The 22329-nt window shown below is 44.7% G+C and overlaps 1 protein-coding gene across 10 annotated transcripts in view; it reads right to left on the bottom strand.

The window, feature by feature from the left end:
* Positions 1 to 22329, bottom strand: part of ZNF618 (zinc finger protein 618) — a 190570-nt gene that overhangs the window by 71783 nt on the left and 96458 nt on the right. For all 10 annotated transcript variants that reach the window (XM_049895070.1, XM_049895077.1, XM_049895071.1 and 7 more), the window contains one exon: positions 15093 to 15136. In XM_049895070.1, the coding sequence (XP_049751027.1) occupies positions 15093 to 15136 (44 nt within the window). The remainder of the gene's footprint in view (positions 1 to 15092; positions 15137 to 22329) is intronic.

The raw sequence follows: 22329 nt of genomic DNA, 5'->3' as shown, positions 1-22329 counted from the left end.
GGAACAGGATCCTTGCCCACTGTGGGAGTGGGAGATGCTGCCCATAAGGAGCCCAGCCAGAGAGCTGGCACAGAGTAAATGCGTATAGGCAGCAGCTGCCATTATGAAGACGGTATTGGTTCATCCTCCACGAAGGTTCGAGCCTCTCGCCTCTGGGAAGCCTTCCCTGACTACTCTCAATAAGGGTAACCTGAGTGCCATGTCTACCTGGCACAGGTGACTCTTACAGCGGCTCTTCTTTGCAGTCTAATGAACTGATCTCAGCTCACATGTCACCTTTCTGACCTCCCACTCTAGCTTCTAGCACAGCACCCTGTTTTATTTCCTTTGCAGCCCTGACTACTATCGATGCCTCTAGGCCATACCTGCCCTAAGAGCAAGTGGGCTCTTGCCAGTCCTGTGCACTGCTATATGCCCAGCACCCGGTAAGCACACAGCAGGTATACCATATGTATCTGCTGAATGGCCGAGAGAATACCTGCCTCCTTCAGACCAAGCCTCTTGGAAAGAGATACTGGAACTTAAGCCTCCTGTGACTCCCCAAGGTCTGCTGAGAAGCCGAGTGGGTCCTCGAGGTGGGTCTGCTGAGGGCACGGTCGGTCATTCATCTGCAACAAGCCTCGGCATGAATGCATCACGGGGAGGCCCTCTCCACAGCCAGGATTCAACTCTGCCTCTCCTGACTCCCCCATCTTTTGTCCTTTCTACTGAACTACTGGCCTTAGGTCACCTGAAAGCGACCCTTAAAATCATGGGAGAATGGCTTCCTCCCACCGGAAGGCAGACCCCCCTTAGTTCTTTTGCCCATGTTCCCCACCTATAGCCAAGACAGAGGCTGTGCTGGCAAATACAGCTGTAGTTGTGGGACCAGCCCTGACCCTGATTTAGCCCATGGAAGATGGGGCACATAAGCTACTTTCTCTCACAGAGCCGTCTTCTCCCTTTAACGTGACGCCCCAAATCCTCGCTCACCAAGGACACGGGCAACTCCCCTCCCCCCGCTTCCGTGCTTTAGATTTACAAACCCAAATGTTGTTTTTCTCAGAAGCTCTGCATTTAGTCAGGTGCCCTAGTAACAATGGAATTACAGAAGTACTTATATCACTTTGAATTAGTGGTGCAGCTACTCCTAACTTCTTTTAAAAAATTTTTTCATATATCATTTTTTAAAATAGAGCTCATTATTTTAATTATATTCATTTAAATGTACAGTGGAGTCCTTGGATATTCTCAGCACGAATCATTAGGTATATTAGTGAAAAAGCACTCGGAATCTATCTACATGCTGACACTCCATAATCTATTCTATTTGTGTCGCTGTAAAATAGATTTATATATAGATAACTACAAAATAGTTGCTCAAGATATGCTATGAATTTTATATTTAACCCGAGTCACACTTCAACATAAAATCCAAAGTCAGGCACCACAGGGGTATTTTTCAGTTAAGTACACGCTATCTGTGGTCACAGGTTACTGCCTGCACTACCCTGCCATGACAGAAGCCAGAGAGAGTGGGTCCCTGCCCAAAGAATTCCATAAGGGCTCTGGCCTTTCAGTAAATGAGTTCCTTGAAGGCCTAGGGGTCCCACAGCAATGGCCCGGGAACACCAGTGAGGCCTGAATGAGGAAGGTGGTGCTGAGTAGAGGTCCAAGTCCCTCCTCCCTCTGTCTTCAATAAGCACAATTCTGCCTTTTCCCTGGTATATATATTTGGGCCTCTTTCTACAAAGTCCCTGGGTGATACTTAACAGTTTGCACTCAGCTACTAACGAAAAGGTTGTCAGTCTGAGTCCACCCAGATGTGCCTTAGAAGAAAGGCCTGGCAATCTACTTCCACAAGATTATAGCCATTGAAAACCCTATGGAGTGCAGTTCTACTCTGAAGCACATGGGGTCACCACCCATGGGTCAGAGTCAACTTGACGACAATGGGTTCTTTCTACTTAAGTCTAAACTTGAAGAAATGGCTCCAAAGCTGATAAATTTGTGAACCACTGCCATACACTACTCTCACTTTGCTCTTACTCATCCCCATTACTGTGCCAGACTAGGCCAATGTGCCCGCAGAGATTTCAGAAAGAAGTATCTCCCTCAAGGTCTTATCTGACAATTCTTTAAGTGCTTATATACCCACCCCATCACATCTGGTTTTCACAAGAGGCCTGTGGACAGATGGGGAAACTAAAGCACAAAACAGGGCCCATGTCTGTTTTGTTCACTTTCATATCCCTAGTCCCTATGCAATGCCCAGCACACAGAAGAAACTCAATAAAAACGGGTGAATGAATGGCATGTTCAAGGCTACACAACTTTCAGTGTTGAACTTGATCTGAAAATAATTCTGACTCCTATCCTGGTGCTCTTGCTGCTAAACCCTGCAGCCTAAGACTGCAATCGAATAATTTACAAGGGGGTTTCAGGCCCAAAGTCAAGTGCCATTTCTGGGTATGTTGGAGGTAGAGTTTCAGGTCATGCCAGTACCCAGGAGTCAAACAACTTTGTTTCTGGGCACAATTTTTACATCATTCCATCAAAAATGCTGATACTTGAAGATCTACCAAGTCACAGTATTTATGAAAAGTCCTCAGCCTCTGGACTTCAATCCTATCTCCACCACTGATTCTCTGGGCTGCCCTGTGTCTTTCTATCTGCACAACGAGTGAGCTGGGATCTAAGCCCTCTTTTGAGGTCCCTGGGTGGTACAAACGGTTAACACACTCACTGTTAACTGAAAAGTTAGAGGTTTGAGTCCACCCAGAGGCACCCTGAAAAAGGCCTGGCAATTTACTCCCCCCCCAATAGGAAAAAAAAAAAGCCATTGAAACCCTATGGAGCACAGTTCCACTCTGACACACAGGGTTGCCACGAGTTGAAACTGACTAGATGGCAACTGGTAAGGCCCTTATAAAGGCCTTTACCTGTCAGGGGTGTGGACCACCTTGCACAGGATGGGGAGGAGTGCATCCATCTATACCTCGAGACATCCTGAGAACTACTCAACCTCCTCCAAAAGTACTGTTTACTCTGGCACCTTACCCACCTGAAAAAAAAAACAGCGTTAATGGTGAGGGGGAAAGCTTCCAACCACAGAATGTAAATAATGACTTAGTTTAACTCCCTCTGGAAGAAAACTTCATTAAAACGGACTCAACTCATTAGGAATGAGGGTTAACTGGTCTCAAGTTGGGCTTAAATGCATGCTCCCTGAACGCAAGGGATATTAAGTGAATTAACGCCTATGTAAGCATGACTTTAGGAGCTGCGCTTGGTCTGCTCCAGAGCCTGACCACTGATCAGGTTCTCCAACTCAACCCATTTGCCCACCAACCCATTATCCGAGTGCAGATGATTCTGATGTACAGGCAGTCCCCAGGTTATGAACAAGACCCATTCCTAAGTCTGCCTTTAAGTGGGATTTGTAGGTAAGTTGGAACAGGTATCTATGGTTCTTATTTCTCGTCCGTTAGTCAAATGTTTGTCTTGGTATATAGTAGATATTTAACCTTTCTAAGAAAAACTTCCAAATACACTAAAATATCTTCAACATGATAATACAGTAACAAAAGTAACTACATGTGGTACCGAACTGAAGAGAGAATCTGTGTGTGTGCAGGTATACAGTACTGTAAAAAAATTAAAGAAACAGTTCTTAAAACAGTTTAGATAGAAAAAGAAAAAAGATCATGATTAAAGGTTAACACTCTCGTTCCATCGCTGTTTCACCTTACACTTTAATATTACGTAAATTTGCCCTCAGTTCTCAACAAATTCTTCATCACAGTCGCCTTCACTTGCTGTTCGGGCAGCTTTTAAATCACTGAAAAGTCTTCAAGCCTTTTTTTGCACTAAAGTAAGGCTAATAGGCATATTATGTCTATTTTGATCGTCTAACCAAATTATCAATAGCCTTTCCATTTCAATAATTAAAGCACTGCCTGGCTTAGTAATAACTGTAGCTTTCATCAGGGCAGAGCCTTTCACATGCTCCATTATTCCCACTTTATCCTTTAAAACTGTTCCAATCATTGACCGACTGTAGCCTAACATTTGTTCAACAACTGGTGGTGTTTCACCTCTTCCCGATCAATGTATTATTTCCATTTTATTTTCAACCATGCTTGTTTTCCTTTTTTTGATGCATCACCAGCACCTGCATGGGATTTACACTTAGGAGGCACGGTTACAGGTAAGTAAGATGAAAATTTAAGCCAAATACAAAGTTGCACGCTCAACACAGTGTTAAAAGCGAAGTGATCCAACTTAAAATGGTGGATGGCATTCTTCCTCGCGCTGATGAACCACTGAAGGCACGCAATGTCTTCATGAGCACCACAAAGTAGTGCAAGACCCGCTCCTGTGTCTTTAAATCAAACTTGTCCACACAGTTGTTATTTAGCCTTACTTTAGTGCAAGAAAAGGCTCGAAGCCGTTTCAATAATTTAAAAACTGCAGGTACAGCATGTGAAGGTGATTGTGATGAAGAAGAATTTGTTGCGAGTAGGGGTTGGCTCAATTGTTTCAAAGTGAGGGCAAATTTACACAATATGAAAGGGCAAGTACCAGTTGTCCACTGTAGCCTGGAGGACTTACTGTATTCACTGATGCCAGCAGGCCCCCTCCTTGGCAAAACATCCTAAATCTCCCACTCTACTCAGGCTGCTGCCTCCACCCTCCAGAGCTGCTCTTTCTAAGGCTCCAGATGACCTCCATGTTTTTAAATCCAGTGGCCAATACACAAACTTCATCTAACTCGTCCTCTGACATAGTTCCCTCTCTACTCCTCCCAGCTCTTCTTCCACTTTGCTCTATATTCGCCCAGTGAACCTCCCACCTTCTGGCCACTTCTCTGTCTCTTTTGCCAATTCATCTTCATCTCACCAACCCTTATACACTGCCATTCTCCATGGATCAGTTCTAGAGCATCTTCCTTTTTTTATCCACACTCCCTGAGTGATTCAGCCAGGCTCATGCTTTTAAATATTGACTATATAATGATGAGTCCCAAATTATATCTCCCACTTGGACCTCCCCCTGAACTCCAGAGCTGCATAACAACTGCTGATGAGACAACTCCACTTGGTTGCCAACAGACATCTCAACTTACTAGGTCTGAACCCTAGCTGCTGCTGCACCCTTTCCCCCGTCAGCTCCCTCTTGGGTAATAGCAATTCCATCCTTCCAGCTCCTTAGGCTCAGATCCTGGAATTATCCTTGACTTTCTCCTCTCTCTGGCTCTCTACTAATGAATCTACCAGCAAATCCCATCAAGTCCACTTTCAAAATATGTCCAGAACCTGCCATGGCCACCACTCAGGTCCAAGCCATATTTCTTCTCTCTTGCCTTATTATAATAAACTCAAAGCCAGTCTCCCTGCTTCGTCTACTTACCCAAAGTTTACGTTCGAGATAGTAGACACAGCCATCCTGTTAAAATAACTCAGGTCATGTCACTCCCTGTTTCAAAATCCATTCATGGTTCTGTGTCTCACCCAAAGTAACTGCCAGTCCTCACCAGGACCCTTACAGCTCTCTATGACCCGTCTCATGTGCCCTCTAACCTTATCTCCTAATATTCCCTCTCATTTTCGCCTGTCTAGCTACACCAGTATCTTTGCTGTTCCCTGAACACGCACACATGATCCCGCTCAGGCCTTTGCATCTGCTCTTCCCTTTGTCTGGAATATTCTCCCCCTCCCCAGACATCCTATGGCTAGTTCCTCACTTCTTCAGGTCTTTACTTAAAAAGTCCCAGTCCTAGTAGAGACTTCTTGGCTGCTCAATCTGAACTTTCACCCACCTCACTCCTACCCAGGCCTCCGCCATCCCATATCCCCCTTCTCTGGTTTAGGTGTCTCCCTTAGTATTATCCCATCTTTATCCTCTTCACTGCCTGTCTCCCCAACCAAAAGGTGAGCAACCAAAGCATGGGGGCTTCTGGCACATTGGTTCACCACTGAATCTTAGCACCTAGACCAGTGCTTGGAAACCCTGGTGGCATAGTCAGTAAGTGCTATGGCTGCTAACCAAAGGGTCAGCAGTTCAAATCCACCAGGTGCTCCTTGGAAACTCTATGGGGCAGTTCTACTCTGTCCTATAGGGTCACTATGAGTCGGAATCCACTTGACGGCACTAGGTTTGGTTTGGTTTTTGGTTAGAGCAGTGCTTGGCACATAGTAGATGATCAGTGAGTATCTGTTCATCGTAGATGATCAATGAGTACCTGTTCACTGAATGAACCAAAGAAGGAGCCCTGGAGAGATCAATGCCAGAACGACCATCAAGGCATCCACAGCCTCTGACCAATAAGTCAATATGCCAGACTCCTCGGGAAACAGCTGCAATCACCACAAAGAGCTGTCAGTGGTTAAACTGCTCAATATTACACCCTCTCATTCATCTGGCCCTCGGTATGAGTTTGAGAAGTCCAACAGAAGCCAATTTTCTGGAGAAGTATAGGCTTATTCGTTGAGTGTCAAAGTCTTACTTTTACCCTTTCCAGTGAAAAAATTCTAAAATGTACCACTCTCTTCCTATTTTCTGAAATGGTAGTACCCTGACCTCTTGAGGTTGCAGGTCACCATGATAAACATCCATCAGCACAGTCTCGGGCCCCATGGGGTGGCAGATGAGGTCTGACGCCCAGAAGCCTGCAGCCTCACACCTGTAGTTTTGAGGACTTGAAGCACTTACTGATAAAGATCAAAGACTACAGCCTTAAGTATGGATTACACTTCAACATAAAGAAAACGAAAATCCTCATAACTGGACCAATAAGCAACATCATGATAAACAGGGAAAAGACTGAGGTTGTCAAGGATTTCATTTTACTTGGATCCACAATCAACGCCCATGGAAGCAGCAGTCAAGAAATCAAACAGCTTATTGCATTGGGCAAATCTGCTGCAAAGCCAAACCAAAAAAACCCATTGCCATTGAACTGATTCAGGCTCATAGCAACCTCAGAGAACAAAGTATAACTGCCCATAGGGTTTCCAAGGAGCAGCTGGTGGGTTTGAAATGCCAACATTTTCATTAGCAGCCAAGCTCTTAACCATCTTTAAAGTGCTAAAAAGCAAAGATGTCACTTTGAGGACTAAGCTGCTCCTGACCCAGGCCATGGTATTTTCAATCACCTCATATGCATGTGAAAGCTGCACAATGAATAAGGATGAATGAAGAAGAATCGACACCTCTGAATTATGGTGTTGGCAAAGAATCCTGAATATACCATGGGCTTCCAGAAGAAGGAACAAGTCTGTCTTGGGAAAAGTACAGCCAAAAGCTTCCTTTGGAAGCGAGGATATCAAGACTTCATCTCACGTATTTTGGTCTTGTTATCAGGAGGGACCAGTCCCTGGAGAAGGATATCATACTCAGGAAAGTGTGGGTCAGTGAAAATGAGGAAGAACCTCAACAAGATGGACTGCCACAGTGGCTGCAACAATGGCCTCAAACATAGCAATGATTGTGAGAATGGCTTAGGACCTGGCAGTGTTTCCTTCTGTTATGCATAGGGTCGCTCTGAGTCGGAACCAACTTGACAGCACTAAACAACAACTGCCCTATTCCAAAGTCTGGGCTTTTTATCACTTGGATGATTTTGTTTTTTTCTTCTCAAAAGAAAACAATAAAAACACTTGTTGAATGAATGAACAAATAAACGATTAAATGACGAGAAGCTTCAAGAGATGGAAAATTTATTGCCTTGTCTCCCTCAGTATCCTTAGTGCCTAGAGCAGAGCTTAGCATAAGCTAGATGCTTAAAATATTAACAAAGAGATAAAATAAAATAAAGGAAATCAGAGTTCCATCTCTGCCACAGAGAAAAGTGCTTGGGCTTTGTGTTAGCTGTTGACCTCTAACTCTCCTTGGTGTGTTCTAAAACGGCTACTGTCCTCGGAAATGTCCTTTGGGTACAAAGACTCTGGTTTTTAGTGGCAAGGACAGAAATCATAATGGGAAGACAGGTCACAGCTTCACCACCAGCCTGGAAGGGCAAAGAAAGAGAACCCACAGTGAAAACGCACTGTCCACAAACACTGTAACAAGGCCTGTATCTGCATTTACTATTCCACCCATGTTTCAAATCCTCATGCCATCATCCAATCCTTAATAACCTTCAAAATTATCTGTACTTCCATTTCTGTCATGTATCACTGATATATTTTAATAAATAGTCAAGCAGAAAAGATTAGATTAATAGATTAAAACTATTAACCTATTCAACAACTCTTAGCAGTTTAGAAATTCAAAATAACCTACAATGCATAAATATATCATTAGTTTGAGGTAATTCTCATGCACTTAATTTTCTTAAATGTACAGTGTCAGTCAGCCAAAACGCTGGGTAATACTGCAGTTTGGAAAGATAGCATTAAGATTTAAATACTAAGAGTTAATTCCCTGATTCATTTAAACCTAAACTAGGGAAAAGCAAGAGTCTTGGGCAACCCTGTCAAGTCACAAACTCCAAAATTAGAAGGGTGGGGTTCTCCAGTTAAAGTTGGGCATGTCTTCGCAGGGGTCATGGCACATGGAAGACTGGTCCAGGTCATTAAAAAGAAATCACTGTCAACAGCACTGTAACCAGACACACTGCATTCGTTTTCCAATGGGGCTGGCAGTGACACAATTCTGGTCTGTTAGCAATGGGCACTGCTCTCTGGAAACTCCACCTCTCTCACAGTGTCCCTCACTTGACTGTTGGGGACACTGCAGAGCCAGGAACTCTCCCCCTGCCAACTAGAATCCCCTCAATGGGAGGGTGGGAAACAGGAGCCCACAGTGAGGCCAATGCCCACTGCTCTGTAGAGAACCTCTGGGGCACCCATAGGGTCCTCTGCAGACCACAGAAGTCAACAGTGAGGCCTTCGCTAAGCTCTCATGCTGGACAGAAGCTGAGGATAAGCACATTCCTCCTCTCCATCGACGTTATTTCCTACCAAAGCTGTGATTCATGTCATTCTCTGACACTCAGGCCTCAGCCCCACTCCTCAGGTCACTTTCTCCTGGGTAGAAAGGGTAAATGAGCTTCCCAACAGGACTACTCCCTCTGCAACTTCCTGCCCACACTGTCAACTGATGGTCAACTTCTCATAAAGCTTCACTGTCCCTCCAGTGTGCTCCCCTATCCTGGCATTACAACAGGCCTTTTCCCCTCCATTTTCCACACACCTCTGCCCGACTCTTAAGACTAGTTGATGGCAGACTGAGTTAGGTAACACATAGCTAGCTCTGTCCACATCACTCCTGGGTACCCTCGGACACACAAACGGGACCCTCCTCACTACACAGTAGGGTCCCCACCAGGAATCTGGGGCAGATGAACTAGATCCACAGGCTGTTGTCAAGTTACTCATCTACCCCTCCCTTTCCTCAAATGAGGATGTGAATACTAACCACTAAGGGTTATGCAGAAGATTAAAGGAGACAGCTGTATATATGGCACGCAGCATGGAAGCACATACATAGCAGAGACTCAATAAATGCTAGTTCTTTTCTCCCATCCCTACCAAGCACTAACCAGCTTAAAATGTGAAAAGTTTGGTCAAACTATAAAAAAGACAAGCTCTTAGGCCACTGATGAGAGTACCCATAAATGAAAGTAGAAGAATTTTTAGCCCCTATGAAAACAAAATGGTGGGCATGGCCACCCTTCATGCAGCAGCAATAAGGAAGAAAGCTGGGGACACACACCAAAGCCAAGTTCACTACCAGATGGGAAGGTAGGAGTGATCAAGAAGGTAGGTATGGGTGTAACCAATGTTTTTAACAGTCCATGCTTTGCATGGAATCTGGAGGATGAGAAAGTTGGGTTTAAGAGAATATTCTCTTCAGTTAACAGAGCGAGATAGATGGTTATGGGTGTGGAAATTTCCAGAGCTGCTTCCTCAGCTGAAGGGCTTTTGTCATTGAAGCCCTCAAGAAGCAACCAGCTCAGATCATGCCAGTTACCATTTTTAAGACTGTGCTTCTCCAGGATAAGGCATAATTCCTGAACACTCTGAACTGATAAGCATAGGCTCAAAAGAACTTTGTTACTTTGCACAAGGAGTGCAGGTGAAAGACTCATATTGGGTGGACAGAGCAGACACCCGAACCGCTTGCCTTTGCTGGACTACCTAAGCTTGAGAGACCGCAGCACCAGTTGGCAAAAATGATCCAGGAACTTTGATATGCGTGAACTGTACCTTGTATTTCAGTGGATGTCTCCAGAGGGCAAAGCTGAGAATGTGTTCAAATTATCAAGATTCTGCCTTATTTTCAGAGTCTAGGTTTAAGAGTAACTAAGCTGAGAGTGAACTCTGCCCACCAAAAAGCACTGGCCTCTGTGGAATGAGTACATGAGCCCCCAGGGTCAGCCAGCAATTTATGATTTTGTGGCCAAACTTTGGCCAGAATTTGGCAAGGTGAGATACACATTTCAGAAAATCAAATCTGAGCTCCCATAATAGGAACATAAACCTAGAGTCAAGAAGCAGATGTATCCTGACTGAAATGAACCCAGAGTCCTCAAGTAATTCACTCTACTAGTACCATACTAAGGACCCCTGGTGGTGCAATGTTTAAGCACTCGGCTGCTAACCCAGAAGCTTCAAGGGAGAAAAGACCTGGCAATCTGCTCCTATAAGGATTACAGGCTAGGAAACCCTATGGGGCAGTTCTACTCTGTCTCATCAGGAAGTGGCTCATATGAGTTGCAACTGACTTGACGGCACCCAACACCACCACCACCATACTTGTCAATGACTAGATGTAAGCTTATTACTGAATTTTTTTTTTTTTTTTTTTTTTTGGCAAAGGAAATTAATTTGTTTTGTTTGCGGCTACTTTTATTTTACAGCTGAAAACCAAAACGTTAAACAGCAAGAAGATACTATTTTAAGAAATAATTACACAGCTGCACACATGTACTTATCTGATTACATGGTTCACTGATGAAAAACTTGGATGGCTTTGGCTTAAAAGACACAAGACTCAGCCAGGTCCAAAGCCATTTTCCTAGGTGGGTGACCTTGGATAAGACTGAAAGGAAGGATACCAATCATGACCTCAAAAGGATGCTAGGAGAATCAAATGTGGTATGTGTAAATGGTAAGACATACTAACTGGATCATGGTGAGCCCTCAACAAATACTACCTCCATCCTCACCCTCTGCCCTACCTCCAGCTTTCTCTCCAATGTCCAGGCTCTACAAGATATCAATTGCCACCATACTGTCTCCTCCTCCTAGGAACAGAAATCCAGCACTAGAGAGGGCCGTTGCAATGGTGATAAAAACAAATATTTATTGAACACTTACAATGAGCCAGGAGACGCTGGTGGCATAGTGGTTAAGAGCTATGGCTGCTAACCAAAGGGTCGGCAGTTTGAATCCGCCAGGCGCTCCTTGGGAACTCTATCTGTCCTATAGGGCCGCTATGAGTCAGAATCGACTCGATGGCACTGGGTTTGGTTTTTTGGTTACTATAAGCCAGGCACTGTGCTAAGGGTGTACATATATTATTACATTTAACCGTCACCAGCAACACTTTGGAAGAACCCTGATGGTGCAGTGGTTAAGTGCTTGGCTGCTAACCAAAAGGTTAGCAGTTCAAACCTACCAGCCATTCTGCGGGAAAAAGATATGGCAATCTATTCCTGTGACGATTACAGCCTTAGAAGCCCTATGGGGCAGACCTACTCTGTCTTATAGGGCCACTATGAGGAAAAATCAACTCAACAGCAATGGGTTTTTGGTTTAACAACCCTTTGGCGGAGCCCTGGTGGCACAGTGGTTAAATGCTCAGTTGCTAACCAAAAGGTCAGAGGCTCAAACCCACCGTGGCTCCAAGGGAGAATGATGTAGCAGTCTGCTTCCGAAAAGATTTATAGCCTTGGAAAGCCTATGAAGCAGTTCTACTCTGTCCTATGAGGTCACTGAGAGTCAGAACTGACTCAATGGCAACAGGTTTGGTTTGGAACAACACTTGGAAGGAGGTACTAATATTATTCCCATTTTACAGATTAGGAAACTAAAGCTCAGGGAGGTTAAGTAGCTAGTCTTCCCTGGTATTTTTCTCCATAGCACACTTTACCATCTGACACCTCATACATTTTACTTATTTACTAGGTTTCCTCCACTCCTACTAGAACATCGGCTCCACAAGGATGGAGATTTGTCTGCTTTGCTCACCGCTGTATCTCTAGTAAGCAGCCCTGGTGGTACAACGGTCAAGTACTCGGCTGCTAACTGAAAGGTCAGCAGTTCGAACCCACCTGCCACTCCCCAGGAGAAAAGATCTGGCGATCTGCTCCCATAGAGTTTACAGCCTAGAAAACCCTATGAGACAGTTCTACTCCATCATATAGGATTGCTATGACTAGGAATCGACTTGATGGCATACCACAACAACACAACAAATATCTCCAGTACCTAGGACAGTGCCTGGCACATATTAAAACCAAAAACCCAGTGCCATCGAGTCAATTCTGACTCACAGCGACCCTACAGGACAGAGTAGAACTGCCTCATAGAGTTTCCAAGGAGCGCCTGGCGGATTTGAACTGCTGACCCTTTGGTTAGCAGCCGTAGCACTTAACAACTACGCCACCAGGGTTTCCTGGCACATATTAGGCATTCAAAAAATATTCGTGAAATAATGAATGAGATTTGGTCTTATGATCTTCTCCTCCCCAATCTCTTGCCCTACAAGATCCTGCATAATTGTTAGGAAATTAGTACATACAGTGAACAAATGAGTCCCTTAACCTCTTCTATCCTATCCTTGGTTTCCTTATCTCCAAAATGAGAGGGTTGGAGGAGATTACCTATAAAAAACCAAACCAAACCCACTGCCATTGAGTCAATTCCAACTCATAGTGACCCTACAGGACTTAGTAGAATTGTCCCATAGAGTTTCCAAGGAGCACCTGGCAGATTGAAACTGCCGACCTTTTGGTTAGCAGCCATAGCACTTAACCATTACACCACCAGGGTTTCCAGATTACCTACAGAGGCCTGAAAATCTCCAACTGAACAAAAAAAAAAGAAAGAAAGAGGAGGCATAATTTTTTTTAACTTTAGCAGAACTTTGCTGCATTTGCCTGATTATAAAAGCTGCATTTCCTCCAGAATTTTCTACAGTTGATATCATACAGCCCCCATTCCTCTCTGAGTAAGTGAGATCTGGCTACAGTTGTGCTACGCAATTTGCAACCTGCACATCAGGTCAGCATTAACCTCAAGCGCGGGGGTCACCAGTCTTGTAAAATCAACTCAGGTTAGATTACTGGGAAGTAAACCAAACCACGTTCGGTTGTTTCTCAGGATCAGAAACACCACCTCTCCTTGTCCCCCTCAATTTAACACTAATTCCTTAGCAGCCCATGCTGTTGGTTTTGGGGTGTAGCCAGAGGCACTCCGGAGAAGTAACGAAATTACATGTTCCGGGTCAAAAGGAAGGCACTGAGATGAAAGTGGGCCCTGGTGTAATACAGCTTATTGTGGCACAGCTGGGAGCTGGGAGGGAAGGCCCCAATTCAGAGGGTAAGGGGTCCTTCAGGGTCATTCCTGACAAGGGCCAGTCAGCCTCACGCTAACCTTGAGGGACCTCAGGACCTTTGTTTCCCCAGCTGAAAGAACTACTTGAACTCTAACACTCTACAAAACATCTGTGACTCTAACCCCCACGTGGCTGATCTAACGCAACGACCAGGGTCAAATTCACCAGTGCACCAGCTAAGGCCTATTCTAACATTCTCTTGACATTCAATACATAATTCACTTCCGGTACATGGTCCTAGAGCCTATTCCAGATTTTATGCACATGCCCTGGGGAGCCAACTCTTTTGTCTGTCCCTTGCCTTCTTCTTGCCCCAGCGTCCTGAATAAAGGTCATTTGGCTGCTCCAGCTCTGCTCTACCCAACGGAACAGCTGCAGCAGCATCCAAGCTAACCCTTTCTGAGTGCCTACTTGTGCCACTTGTTATGGACACTCACTGCTTGGTCCTTTCTGCCATCTCTTCCTCCTTTCTTTGTTAACAACATCCCAGCTTTCCTTTGGGAAACCACCCGACCCCCATCTGCTGACAATTCCAAGGATAAACACATATCCCTGCCATATCCCTGGCAGGAGTGATTGGTTCAAGGGATGAAGCACATGGCTCAAGCTGGGTCAATGAAAATCATCTCTGAGACTTTTGCTTGAGCTATCAGGAAGAGGCTTTCTCATTGGCTAAGATTACTAACAAGGACCAGGTATGCCCAGTACTGCCGAAGACCATCTCTGCCTGCTAAAAATGAAGCCAATGCACAGAAAAGCAGAGCTAGCAGGGAGGGACAAGGGGACAAGAGAGGGAGGAGAAAAAAGCAAGGAGGGAGAGAGAGAGAAACTGTTTGATATCCGATGTCAGTATTTGAGCCCTGAATCCAGCACACCCTGGGCTTTGCAGCTATATAAAACTCTTATTTCTGTTCAAAACTAATTTGGGGTAAATTTATAACATGTTCCCTCCGAACAGCCCTGACTAATATAAAATCACTGTTCTAAAGGTTTTATACATGTCATCTTATTCAATCCTCACAACAGCCCCTTTCAAAGTAAGAAGAAAGTTATCCCAAATTTAGAGAAAGGAAGCTGAGGCAGAGAGCAGTTGAAGAGCCTGCACTTACCCAGTAAGGCCACTAATTGCATGACCCCAGGAGGCCCCATTCACACTGAATTCCAGATTAGATGGGACTGGCAGCCCCTGGAGTTTACAATGCAGCAGCAGGGCCCAGATTCAACTCAGGTCTTTCTCAGAGTCTTGTGCTTCACCCTTAGATTATCCCCAACTTGAGCAGCCAATGAATGGCCAGGTCAGGAATGAATGATCCACGGATTCCAGTCACAGGTGCCCACAAAGGGCACCAGATGAGCTGGAAAACACTGCCCAAGACCTCAGGTGGTCTGGGGAGATATAGGGACTTCTCAGCAAAGGGAGCTGTCCTGGACCTTCCATCCTTCCAGGTGGTGAGGAAGGTGGGGATCAGAAAGTGGTGACTGTGAGACATGAAGACTAGGGCAAAAACCGGGGCACAGGGTGGGGTAGGGAAGGGGGAGCTCACCTGCCCGCCGTGCTTTTCCTTCCGGCTGCACTGGCTCCGTCAGCCTGCAAGAGAAACCACAAAACACTTGGATCAGCAAAATGGAAGGACACAGGTTCTAGCCCCTGCCCTATTCCTCCAAGCTGGAAAAGTCTGTCCCCAGTGGTAAGCAGGAGTCAGGACACCCTGCTATTTGCTTGGCCCTTTAAGTCCTGCCTGAGCACCCACTGCCAACACAAACCCAGCAACTGCAGAGCCCTGGGGACTCAGTGAAAAGTAAGTAACCAGCTAAATCTGAGATTGAATTGCACCATTTTTATTTTCAGCTGGGATTTCCAATAAAACAGTAGCTGCATATTTATTCCTGCCAACCGGAGGAGGGGGAAATCCTATTATGTTAAAATATTCTGTCCCCCAACCCTATGAGCAGGGGAAGGCAAGAGAGTATTGGTTCTTTAATCTCTTTTACTGGGGGTGGGAGGAAGAGGGAAATAATGCTGACCAAATGAAATTTTCAGAAATCATAAAATTTGGTTCAGATAGAGAGACTGAGGCCCTGGGTGAGGAGGAATCTGCCAGAGTATCATGAGGACCTACGGACAAATATCTGGGATCCTGACTTCCAGCCCAATGCTCGGGGACCTCAATGCAGAGGCCAGAGCAGGCTGCAACATGGGAAGAACACCTGGGTTCTCCATCACCACTAGTATAAGACACATTCCCTAGATTTGTCACATTTATAATAACAGTTAGAATAATGCAGGTCCAAAACCCTGAGGCCACATGTGTTTCCAAATTCAGAACTTTCCTGACTTTAGAAAGGTAATTTAATGCATATGACTTCGAAGCAGCCCTGGCAAGTTTTGGGGCGGGGGGTGTAATTAAGCACAATAATGTTCATAATGAAACATATGAACAGTCAACCCTAAAAAACCCCTCTATTGCCACCAAGTCAATTCTGGCTCATGGCGACCCTAAGTGTTACAGAGTAGAACTGAGTTCTATGGCGTTTTCTTGGCTGTACTTTTTACAGAAGTAGATTGCCAGGACTTTCTTCCACTGAGAGGGCTCACACTGCCAACCGTTTGGTCTATAGCCAAATGCAAACCATTTGCGCCACCCAGAGACCATTTAGTCAACCCTACATAGGATAAAAGCCCTCATGGCACAATGGTTAAGAGCTTGGCTGCTAACAGAAAGGTCGGCAGCTCGAACCCACTAGCCAGTCCATGGGCAAAAAGACCTAGGGAAACCCTATGAGACAGTTCTACTCTGTCATATAGAGTCGCTATGAGTTGGAATTGACTTAACTCGACAGCACACAACAACGACATGGGATAACGAAAGACTGTAACTAGCCCTATCTCCCTTCGGCTCAACTTCTGCTGTCTAATCAATCAGGAAAAAAAAAGTTCAGTTTTCAAGCCTTTTTTAATTTCAGGATGGTGGGTAATAGATAAAATAAATACAGCAGCTGCTGCCTTTTAATGAGTGCTTATTAGAGGTTGCAAACTGGCAAAACCAGATAGAGGACTTTGAAACACACGAACTGGCAATATATAAAAACCAAGTGATTTCACCAAAAAAGGGGGGCCATATTTCCAGCTTCTCTTATAAAGCTGGATAATCTAGCAACACCCTGTCCTACACAGGTGCAGTCAGGCCCTACCCCACCTCTTGCATTACACTCAGCCCACTCGCCTGGCCCCTGTGGGCATCTGTGCTCATGTCCCTTGGCTAACTTCCCATCAGGCACTAGTGTATGGACATTAAATGCCTTGTCTCAGGGAACACAACAGAGAATCCCTGATGGAGCAGGAGAACAGTGGGATGCAGATCTTAAATTCTCGTAAAAAGACCAGGCTTAATGGTCTGACTGAGACCGGAGGGACCCTGGAGGTGACAGACCCCGGACCCTTTGATGGCCCAAAATTGGAACCATTCCCAAAGCCAACTCTACGGACAGGGATTGGTCTGGTCTAGAAGATAGACAATGATGCTGCTCAGGAGTGAGCTTCAGGGTTCAAGTGGGCAACTCCTGTCTGGTGGCGATGTGAGAAGAAAGAGGGGGACAGGAGCTGGTTGAACAGACACGGGGAATACAGAGTGGAGAGGAGAAATGTGTTGTCTCATTAAGAGGAGGGCACCTAGGAGTAACAGCAAGGTGTGTATAACTTTTTGTATGAGAGGCTGACTTGTTTTGTAAACTTTCACCTAAAGCACAGTAAATAAATTAAAAAAAAAAAAAAATGCCTTGTCTCATTTAATCCTCACGCTAAGTCCTCCCCACCCCTATATCCCCATTTTACAGGTGAGGACACAGATGGTAAAAAAATTTAACTCTTTTATCAAAAGCCCCACAGCTACAAGCCCAGGTCTAGCCAGGGTACTCCGTAGCCTGCTGTACTCGGCTTGGGAGTTTCTATCTGCCACCAGCTTTCAGGGGAGCCAATCAGAAAATGGGGTGAAGCCACACAGCCCCCTCCCTTTCCTACTTGAGGGAAAAGGAAAGGTTAAGGACAAACAGGGAGGCAGAAACATGAAGTCTGGGAAGGAGAACTTAATGGGATGCTGGTATAGTATTTCAGCGGCGGAAACAAGAAAGCAGAAAATGGTTTGCTTATCATTTCACTGGGAGCAAAAGACCAGGATCAATTACAGCCTCTTTCCGACATCTTGCATTCCTCAAAACTGGCATGTAAAGCAAGCGGGCAGAAGTTATTTTAATGTTCATATCGTAAGTGACAGAAGTGGCAGGGGGTGAGAATTCTGTCCCTACAGAGCTTAAAAATATTGTCAAATCCCAAGTGATCTCTCACCTCTCAGACTTAATTCTGAGCATGCATGTCTAGCATTTTACATACTTTTTAAAATGTCATTACTGTCTTTCTCCTTCATAATTTCACAGAGTTGATCAGATCAAGGACCACTCAAGTTGACAGGGCGGGGATGGGCAGGGAGATTCTTAGCACACCTAATAATCTCCACTTTTGTTTCCCTTCAATTAAGTTATGATCTGGTATTAACAGTCATTTTTACTTTCCACCCATTTTTACAAAACAAAGACAAAATGCTAAAAACATTCAAATAGTTGTCCAAAAACAGCCTTTTGCGGAGACTAAGGTGGTGGTACTGGGGAAAGGGAACCACTGAAGAGAGAAGGGCTACCACGGCCAGATGTGAAATGTTCAGGCCATTTGTCAACAGATATGGGAAAGCCAAGGTGGGTGTATAGCTGGATAATGAACTCAAGTGAGAGATGTCCAAGCCAGCATACATCAATATCACAAACCATCTCATTCATGGCATTTGGGCCTGGCAGACAGGAAGGGGTAAAGCCAAGTCCAGACCCACCATGATGACCGGGGATGGCCCCTCAGCCCCCTAGTGACCTCGGCCAAAACGCACAGTGCTGACAGCATCGACTCTCAGTTGCAGATGTCCATATGATACCTGGACGGCTTTGTGTTCTCGCAAATACACTATAGCAGTCCCTTCTGCTTGAATTAAGTCACACCTCTCACATTGCCATTTTCCTAGGCCAAAATGGTCTAATATCAGCAATGGTATATGATCCATCCTAAACTATACTCTCCATTACCCAGTGCAATCCAACCAGATTCTCAATTTGAACTAAAATTTAAGAGCAAGGGTTTAGAGTCAGAGTTCAAGTCCTGGTCCTGCCATTTTCTAGCTATGTGATCTTAGGCAAGTCATTGGCCCTCCCAAGGCATTAGTTTCCTCATCTACAAAATGGCAAGATGCTAATCACAGGACCTATACCTCACGGTGACGATGCACTGCACTGGGCAAATCTGCTGCAAAAGATCTCTTTAAAGTGTTAAAAAGCAAAGACGTCACTTTAAGGACTAAGGTGCACCTAACCCAAGCCACGGTATTTGCAATCACCTCGTATGCATGCGAAAGCCGGACCATGAATAAGGAAGACCGAATAAGGAAGACCGAATAAGGAAGACCAAAGAAGAATTGATGCCTTTGAATTATGGTGTTGGCGAAGAATACTGAACATGGACTGCCAAAAGAATGAACAAATCCATCTTGGAAGAAGTACAGCCAGAATGCTCCTTAGAAGTGAGGATGGTGAGACTTTGTCTCACATACTTTGGACGTGTTATCTGGAGGACTGGTCCCTAGAGAAGAGCATCATGCTTAGTAGAGAGTCAGTGAAACAGAGGAAGACCCTCAATGAGATGGACTGACACGGTGGCTGCAAAAATGGACTCAAGCATAACAGCAATCATGCGGATAATGCAGGACCTGGCAGTGTTTCATCCTATCACGCTTGGAGTTGCTTTGAGTTAGAATCGACTTGACAGCACCTAACTATAACACCACCACCTTATGGAATAGGCGTGAGATACTGTGTTCAGGATAACATGTGTGAAAAGTTCTTTGCATGGGCTCAGAAGTAGTAACTATAACAATCATTAACAGCCTTAGTTATAAAGCCCATCATTTATTGGATTCAGGAAACAGAGTGATTTGAATAAGATTACACAGCAAAGGAATGGCAGAACTGGTGTGGATTGGACGATACGTCTTCCCAGCATGCCTCAGGGTCTGACCAGAATCTAACGCTGCCAAGTCAGCATCTCATGAGCATCCATCCAACCACCGTAGACCTGAGAACTTCTCCAATGGAACCACTCAGAGTGACACTGAATGCAATAATGTAGGTAAAGTATTCATGTAGTTATCGCTCAGGGACGGAAACCTCCAAGGCTACTGCTGCTGCTGTTGTAGAACCATCTCTGCCACTGGACTCGCTCTGGCCCTGTCTGGGTCTCACTTTGAACCTTAAAAACGCAAAACCAAACCTGCTGCTGTCGAGTAGATTCTGACTCATAGCGGCCCTATAGGACAGAGTAGAACTGCCCCATATGGTTTCCAAGGAGCACCTGGTAGATTTGAACTGTACCTTTGGTTAGCAGCCGTAGCTCTTAACCACTGTGCCACAAGGGCTTCCACTTTGAACCTTAGGCAAGCTTTTTCCTTTCCCTGGACCTGAGGTTTTCCATAGGTAAAAATGGGGCAGGGGGCACAGGGCAGAGGGCCAAATCAAATACTCTCTCCTCCCTTCTACCTTTGTTACTTATTTTGAGCTAACTAAACCTTAACCGGACCTGTCTATGGTAAATGAGGAGGTAGTGTGGGCCCATAAGAGACCCTCCTTCTCATCCTTGCATGGTTGGGGTCTTTACCCAAGCCCACCAGCCTCTTATGAGGGTACTTGCCCGCCCTCCCTTCCCAGCCCCATCCATTCCTTATATGCCAGTGTCTCCTCAGGACCTGGGCAAAGCTATTTTTGGCTTCATTCAATCCTCCTTTCCCCTCCCAAATGAATGTTAAGTTGTTCTTTTCCATTCTCTTATTAAGGGTTTTCTTGGAAAGAAAATATTATTCCAAACCCAGAAATTTTATTTCTAAATTTGTGCAAATGTAAGTTGTAAGACATTAGCTGCATTTCACATTTTGTGCAAATGGCAGAAACAGGCAATTCGTGTGCTGTGGGATGGGGGCTGGCCAACGATTTCGATAAAATAAACCCTTTTTTAATTTAAATGCTAATGCACTGAATTAAAATTTAATAACTGAGGAAATTGAAAAGCCGAGCAGGAATATTGGAAATAAATCCAAGCAGAAACAGCTGAAATTAAAAATTCTAGAGAGTGGGAGGATAGCAGCTAAGCTGTCTTATATGATTACATTTTTTTTTTTTTTTTTTTCAGAATGAAGCAAAAAAAAAAAAAAAAAAATCCTATCTCTCGCTGGCTCTAGGGCAGTAAATCCACAGTGCTGTGATTTATTGCTCAATTTTCCTGAGGGAAAAAGGCTTTCTTTCATGCTGAAATATTTCATAAATTTCAAGCCAGCATAAATTCTTAATTTAAAAGTTATGGAGGTCACATTTAGTGCACTGGTACAGTTCCAAAATCTTAAAGGAAAAGCAGCAACCAAAAAAAGAAAAAAGGAGGGGTAAAATTTGCTTTTTTTTTTTCTTTTCTTCCATTTTGGTTTTAATTCACAAGTCGAAATTTCATTATTAAAGATTCTTCCTGGATAGATGGAGCCCAAGTGCATGGGGAACCGCGGTGTGTTTGGAAATCTGCTACAAAAGATGAAGAGATAAAGATTTAATTCAATTATAAAAAGACATTTTTTTAAAGCCACTTGAGGAATTTCTGGTAAAAATTTCCTCCCTTCATTGCCTGGGAAGGGGTGAGGGTGGGGGAGGGTGGCCAACGTAATTGCTTCTCTTAGATCTCCAATCTTTTGTGCGCACTGATATATTCATTTGTTATACAGCTGTTCAGCGGCGGAAAGAATGCTGGGGCGCCCATAATTCTAAGCAAATCAATCAAAAATTAATGATTTGTCATGCTTGCACAATGGAGGAAAAACAGCTCCTTGGGTCCTGGCTGCTGATCTCGAAGAATGAAATGCCTTTCTGCGATAAGAGAGGAGAGCCAGACGCTGAGGAAGCCTGAGGTGCCACGGCAAACGTGGGGGCTGCACGGTCCCTGAGCTCGGCGAGGATGGAGGGTCACCATGTTGGAGGGGGTATCTCCAAGATGGCGCCTCACCAGTCAAGTCCAGGACGGACCTGAGGATGTATGTTTCTATGAGAGTATAATTAGTATCTTGAGCTTTCCCTCCCCCACCCCAACCTTATCACAAAAGGTGCAACTCAAGAATTACCTCCTCTCTGGAGACTTCAATGATCCCTCCCCTTGCCCCCCCGCCCCCCGGAACATTTCATTTATCCCTGCTTATTGTTCTCCCAACCTGCATACACACCACCATCAGTGCCTTTCACCAAATGTATGAGCCTGGGACTATAGTTCTTGGGGTGCCAGTCTCCTCCCAGACTGTACACTCCTCCTGGACCAAGACCACACCCCCACACATAGACATGTCTCCAGCACCCAGTTCAATACCCGGCACTGGGCAAACATGGTTGAATTTGTGCATTATTATTATTAAGAAATATCCATAATGACGTTGCTGAGATGATACACTGCATTTGCAATTATATTTGAATTAAAAAAAATAACAATTGACTTTAAATAATCAATTATTCCTTCATTCATTCCATAGATACTTCTTGAAAGCCTACTATGTGTTGAGCACTATGCTAGGCTCTGGGTGGACAAACTCAAATCCATTGGTGAACAAGTCCAAATCCCCAAGTTCACTGCTTCTCATGATTTTCTCCATCCTTAGGAAAGGGAAGAAT

The sequence above is a fragment of the Elephas maximus genome, chromosome 9, assembly GCF_024166365.1.
Source record: "Elephas maximus indicus isolate mEleMax1 chromosome 9, mEleMax1 primary haplotype, whole genome shotgun sequence".
Lineage (NCBI taxonomy): Eukaryota > Metazoa > Chordata > Mammalia > Proboscidea > Elephantidae > Elephas > Elephas maximus.
The sequence above is the reverse complement of the archived record's forward strand: the minus strand, read 5'-3'. Positions and strand labels throughout refer to the sequence as shown.